The 6,994-nt window shown below is 38.4% G+C and overlaps 1 protein-coding gene across 2 annotated transcripts in view; it reads right to left on the bottom strand.

Annotated features, from left to right (window-relative positions):
- Nucleotides 1-1,203, bottom strand: part of LOC107638299 (B2 protein) — a 4,574-nt gene extending 3,371 nt beyond the window's left edge. Inside the window, exon 1 of one of the 2 annotated variants that reach the window (XM_021120369.1) lies at nucleotides 448-1,203. In XM_021120369.1, coding sequence (XP_020976028.1) covers nucleotides 448-1,012 — 565 coding nt within the window. In that variant the 5' untranslated portion in view covers nucleotides 1,013-1,203. The remainder of the gene's footprint in view (nucleotides 1-447) is intronic. The other variant, XM_016341512.2, reaches the window with a different exon arrangement.

Below are 6,994 nucleotides of genomic sequence, written 5' to 3' on the forward strand. Positions count from 1 at the left end.
GATTAAAAAATAGTGAATCAAATCTTGAACCGAACTAAATTAATATTTTTTTATAAAAAATGACTATAATATCTTTATTATAAAAAATGATTAAAATACTCTTATTATATATATATATATATATTAATTTTAAAAATTTTAAATCCTAACTCTACAATAAAAAAATAAAGGACTAAAATTTAGGATTCTCAAAATTAATATATATAATAGAAGTATTTTAGTCATTTTTTATAAAAAACAATATTAATTTAGACCAATTCAAGATTTGATTCACCATTTTTCGATTAAATTAATTTATCTAGTCTAATTTTAACAAAAATAACACGATTTAATCGATTATATACATTAAATTTTAGTTATTAAAAAACATTTTTTTAAAAGACGTTTTCAGCCTCTTTACCTGGTGTAACTAATAGTAATTTGAGGGTTAGAGAGAGTAAGACGCACCAAACAGCTGTCTTTTGAGGTTCTCTGCCATGGTATCATTGTTGCAAACAAAGATATATCCACCCACAGTTTCATATCTCGGCAAAGACTCCGATGGTGGCAGTGTTTTGAGTTTCTTGGCGACATCATTGGTATTGTCTCCATGCTTCTTGCCGTTGGTGTTGGTGTTGGTGTTGTTCCTGCCCTTTTTGGCTGCTTGAAAGTCAACAAAACCTGTCTTGTGACCCTTCAAGTTGATGCTACTATTGTTGTTGAGGCTAACATAAGAAGGAGTATTGTCGGAATAACTTCCCTTGTTGAAGCCTCCATTAAGACCCACAAAAGCAGGATTCTGAATATGTGGCATAGAGAAAAGGGATCCATTGGAATCGGAATTGAGATCATAGGATTTTGATGGGTTGAATTCAGTGCCCTTCACATCTAAGTTCCTCCTCTGATCGGTCCTTTTTGTGGCATAATTGTTGCTCCAAATTGAACCATTAAGAGACAGATTGGCCAAACTAGATGTTTGAAGCCTAAGCTGGTCACTAAATTGCCAAAAAGATTGCTGATTGTTGTTCTCCATGGCCACCAAATAATTAAAGATGAGTAGAAGAAACCCTTGAGATTGGAATTGGAATAGAACGATAGGAATGATGGAAATGATAAAGAAATGAACAAGTGTTAACTAATAAAGAAGGGAGTTTGGTTGGGTATGAAATTCCCACGAAAGTGAGGTTGACTGGGACAGGGGCAGGGGCAGGGCATGTGTAATTGTCAAAGAAAATGGAGTATAATCTAAATTTGAAATATGAATTATGAACTGACTTTTTCATTTGAGTGGGTCTATTTCCCTTTTTATTTTGATTATTTTATTTCATAAGTTATTAATTCAACTGGTGACGGAACCAAACCGCGTACAAAGGTGAAAGACAAATAGAAAGAGAGAGTGGGGTGGGGGGAAGTGGACAGGGACTACATGGACAGGGAGTAGTTGGGTATGGCGTTGAGTATTTCCTCGTGTTTTGATTTAGTATACATGGAAATTTCCTAGTATACATATTTCTAGAAGATGTAGCTAAAGTTTGAAATGATGCGACACTCCCGGTAAAAATAGATTAAGTGTTTTTGTTTTTTTATTTTTTATTTTTTATTTTTTATTTTTAAGTTAGAGGTGAGGTTCGAACTCGTGACTATCTATGAGGAGATTATCACATTTAAATTATAGTTTATTGGCGATTAAGTGGGCTTATAAGTAGGGTTTGATTAGAGAAACATGAACATTAAAAATATAAACACGGTAATATATGTCTATCATTTGTTTATTAAAAGATAAGTTTTTTTAGATACAATAATATACACAAAATATATATTTTTAGTGTCTTTTGTTAAAGTTAAAACAGTGAAATACAAGGCATAAAATATAAAATTTAACTTTTTTATCTATAACTATCTTTTAAATTATTTATTTTGTTCCTATTTTTACTTTTATCATTTTCTATTTTCTCTCATCTCATTTTCTTCTTTTCTCTTCTTTCTACTTTCTTTTCTGTTTTCTCTTCCACTGTCACTGTTATTGTCATTGTCACCACCGCTTTTTCTTTTCTTTTTCATTTTTGTCTCACTTATCTAGATTTATCGATCTGTTCTACTATCGTTTAGAATTATGAATTCAATTGCCAACACAAGGAAAATGGCGAAACCAACTCAACTTTTGCTGTCGCACTTTTATTATGTGCTGCCTCCATTTTACCTTTTCACCTCCACCAGCTCAAATTTCACTCCTCTCTCTCACATTCAATTCTTTATTTTCTTTTTCAAAATCTACTTTAATTTGTTTTTCTTTAAAAAAAAAACATAAAAGAGATTAGATCTCGATGATCTTAAAAGTGAGGTGACAAAAGTAATGATGATATGAAAACAACAAGAAGAGAAAAATGTTAATTTTTTTTATTTTATTATTTATGTGGTGAACCATTGTTCTTTCTAGAAGTATTGGACATCAATTAGGTAGTTAAAGATCACTTTATAATAGGAGATAAAGTACTTTTATTATTATTAGAATATTTACCCATTTTAGTTCTCAAAGAATTTTAGATCAAACACTTTAGTCTTCAACTAAAAGTAATTACTCGATTAGTCCCTAATAATTAATTCTGTCAGTCACTTAGGTTCTTAGTTCCATCAACTCTAACGGAAGATAAAATGGTCCCTGAGAACTCTAATAGGGAACAAAATAATCCCTGACAACTCCAACGGGGGACAAAATGATCCCTGACCTCTTTGTTCGAAAATGACACTGTTCTTCCCCAATTTTCGTCATATTTCACATAACTCTAACATTCATACTTGAAGGTTGTAGAAGGCTTAGAGAAGGGGGTTGAATTTATGCCTTTCTTTATGTTACTGAAATAACCTCTTTTTTATATTCTTGCAATCTGATTCTATTTGAACTCAGCAGCGGAAATTTATGAGACAATTTTGTTTTGTCTCATGAATATCAGAAAATATAACAGAGCCGAGAAGAGAAAAGCTAACACCACCATGTATCCTGGTTCGGTTGCCTTGTGCTATGCAACCTACGTCCAGTCTCCACCACAACAGTGGTGGAATTTCCACTATAGTTAAAGTATTACATACACAAATTCCACAAGATTGGCACAATCATTTCACACTCAAGTTCTAACCTAGCTTGACATTGGCTATGCCAATACCTAACTCTTCACTCTTAGTGCTCACCCAACTAAGAAAGGGGTACCTCACTGGTACAAGATACAAGACACAGACTTACCTAAAGAAATCTGAAAATAACTCTAGCCTTTTCTCTCAAGTGTATCTCTCAGCCTCTTTTCACTCTTTGGCTTTTACTTGAGCTCTCTCAATATGTCTTTTCACTCAAGAAATTACAGAAAGATAAATATTGAAAAGTAAATTACAATCTGTAAAACATGAAAGAGATTGACTTCATCAACAGCCTCTTTGCTATGTGATAAACCAGATTTGCATGTCTCTGATTCAGTTCTTCATTTTTGACGGAATGCTTCTTTGAAAGAAAGCATTGTCTAAGTAGAGGAACTTCTTCAGAGAGCTTCTTCACAGAACAAAACCTCAATACTCTGGGTTATCTCTCCTTGCTTCTGAATAAACAGAAAATCTTCTTTTATCTCCTTGCATGTTGCTGGGTTCTTCTTCCTAGGTCAACTTCTTGAGCACTGTGCTTCACCAACCCACAAACTCACTTTTTCTCATTGATCCTCATAGTAGAAACTTTATTTCTGACCTTCTCTTGTTGACCGAAAGCCATAAAATAACAACCACAAAAGTCTTCCAATAGTAAAAACGGATCTGAGCCATTGATAAACTACTTGGTCCCCAAGACTTACTCGTGACCGTAGTAGATACACAACAGATTTGGGCAGAAATCAACTTTCCCTTGTAACCCATTTTCGGAATGGCAGAGAGTTGAGAAGAAGAGAAGAACGCAGTATTCATGCAATAGGAAATGATTTACCTTTAACATTTGCCTAAGCTTGATTTGGTTTGAACTTGCTATTTGACTTCAACCTTTCTTGCCTACCCTTCTCTTTCTTTCTTCTTCTGTGAATAACTTAGGAATTAAGCACTTTCTCTTACTTCTGTGATTTGACTGAGACACAGAAAAATTGAACGTTGCTTTGAAAGCAAGATGGAGGGATTTACTGAAATCAAATCGGGCTTGGATCGGGTCTTGTTTTGCTTGGCCCGCCTGATCTCTTGCTTTGATTTTCTTTGGGCTTCTATTTATATTATAGCTTACCAGCCTTGTTTCTAGCTTTCATCCACTTGGGCTGCTTGCTCTTATATTGGGCTGTTGCAACAATTCCTTTTAGCCTGCAATACTTAATCTCAAATAATAAGCAAAATGTAATTAAATAATCAACATTTAATTATTTATTTTGCCCAATAAAATAATGTTTGTCATCATCAATTAATTTATTTAATTTCTTAACTCAACAATACTCTCCTTCTTCACCTTCACATTATTCTTTTCCATCTTTTTCTTGCTCCTCTTCAACTCCAAGATCAAGCCATGGTGTAATTGTCACGCGTGTCGCACCTACCTCAACATGTCATGGACCAAACACTTCCTAAATATCTATGACTGGTACACCCACCTCCTCCGTACTTCACCCACCAGAAGCATCCATCTCCACGTCCTTGGTAACAGCATCACCTCCAACCCCAACAACATCCACCACATCCTTAAGACCAAGTTCCACGACTACTCCAAGGACACACATTTCTCCACTTTCCGGCGAGCAATATAGATTGTTGGACATTAGGACATTATGAGAAGATTCTTCTTCGACATCATGAGAAGATTCTCTTTCGACATTATATGCAAATTCTCATTTGGAATGCGCCATGGGTGCTTCATTCCTTCTTTCCTGGAGTTCAAGTTGGCAGACAGCTTCGACCTCACATATAAGCTATCAGTACAACGAGCAATGTCGCCGTTGCCGCTCATATGAAAACTGAAACGATTACTGAATATTGGTTCAAAGAAGAAGTTTAAGAAAGCGATCGGAGTGGTGGATAATGTGGTCATGGAGATGATAGGGCAGAGGAGGAGGGAGATGGCGACGATGGCTAGGGGTGTTCATGGGTCGGGTGAAGATGGGTCTGGGTCTCCTGGTCCCTGCGAAAAGTAAAAAGAATTTAAAGTTTTTCCTTTCGGGAAGGAAATATTAGAAAAATCCTATTGCAATTTTCTCCAGACCCCCGGAAAAGCATGAAAAAAAAGGCTCGAATGGTACGATCTCACTGTCACCCCAGAATGAAAGGGGCAATCTCGTAGTTCTTGGTCTGTGAAGATACGTTGTTAGGTGCTCTGTTTTTCTTTTTCCATTGAGGCCGAACCTAAACCTGTGCTCGAGAGATAACTGTACATATACTGATAAGGGATGTATGAATTCTCGAGAAGAGAGGAGCCGTGGTGGTCTTTCCCGGACCGCCCAGATCCCATGAGTGAATAGAAAGTTAGATCTACATTGGATCTCACCTGAATCGTCCCATCTATCATCCTGAGGAGAAGTTTGGTTTCAAATCCCGGTTCGAACAGGAGAAGTACGCCATGCTAATGTGCCTTGGATGATCCACATCTCAGGGTCAGGCACCGATGAGCGTATTGGACTATCCATGTGGCTGAGAGCCCTCACAGTCCAAGCACAACGATGCAATTATCAGGGGCGCGCTCTACCACTGAGCTAATAGCCCGTCGTGTGGGCCTCTCGCTGAGGCCCGCTATGCCAAAGCGAGAAAAACCCCATCCCTCTCTTTCTTTCTTTCTTTTTTTTTTCGCCCCCGTATGGCGACATGGTGCGAAAAAAAAGAAAGAGCTCCTATCAACTTGTTCCGACCTAGGATAATAAGCTTATGAGCTTAGTCTTACTTCACCTCCGAGAAACGAAAGAAAACTTCTATCTCCAAATTTAACTCAGACGTAGCTCGCTTCTTTTGGGGTGTGAAGCCGTGTCAAACCAAACTATCCAACAAGCATTAGCTCTCCCTGAAAAGGAGGTGATCCAACCGCACCTTCTAGTACGGCTACCTTGTTACGACTTCACTCCAGTCACTAGCCCTGCCTTCGACATCCCCCTCCTTCCGATTAAGGTAACGACTTCGGGCATGGCCAGCTCCCATAGTGTGACGGGCGGTGTGTACAAGGCCTGGAAAAGAATTCATCGCCGTATGACTGACCGACGATTACTAGCAATTCCGGCTTCATGCAGGCGGGTTGCAGCCTACAATCCAAATTGAGGACGGATTTTTGGAGTTAGCTCACCCTCGCGGGATCACGATCCTTTGTCCGGCCATTGTAGCACGTGTGTCGCCCAGGGCATAAGGGGTATGATGACTTGACGTCATCCTCACCTTCCTCCGGCTTATCACCCTACCTCCACTCAAGATTGCTCCGTCAGACTTTTGCCCATTGCAGAAAATTTTCCACTGCTGTCTCTCGTAGGAGTCTGGGCCGTATCTCAGTCCCAGTGTGGCTGATCATCCTCTCGGACCAGCTACTGATAATCGCCTTGGTAAGCTATTACCTCACTAACTAGCTAATAAGACGCGAGCCCCTCCTCGGGCGGATTCCTCCTTTTGCTCCTCATCCTACGGGGTATTAGCAGCCGTTTCCAGCTGTTGTTTCCCTCCCAAGGGCAGGTTCTTACGCGTTACTCACCTGTCCGCCACTGAAAACACCACTTCCTGTCCGACTTGCATATGTAAGGCATGCGCCAGCGTTCATCCTGAGCCAGGATCGAACTCTCCATGAGATTCCTAGTTGCATTATTTATTAGCTTCTTTGCTCGTATACAAAGCTGATTCGGAATTCTCTTTCATTCCACGGCATAACTTGTATCCATGCGCTTCATATTTGCCTGGAGTTCGCTCCCAGAAATATAGTCCCCCTCCCTTTTTTGGGAGGCCTACGGATCAAGCGGAACATAGAAATAATTTGGGGAGTAAAATGATCAACCCTTTTTAATTTTTTTAAAAATATAATATTTATACAATATCTCAAATTATC

This window comes from Arachis ipaensis, chromosome B04 (assembly GCF_000816755.2).
Source record: "Arachis ipaensis cultivar K30076 chromosome B04, Araip1.1, whole genome shotgun sequence".
NCBI classification, from domain to species: Eukaryota; Viridiplantae; Streptophyta; class Magnoliopsida; order Fabales; family Fabaceae; genus Arachis; species Arachis ipaensis.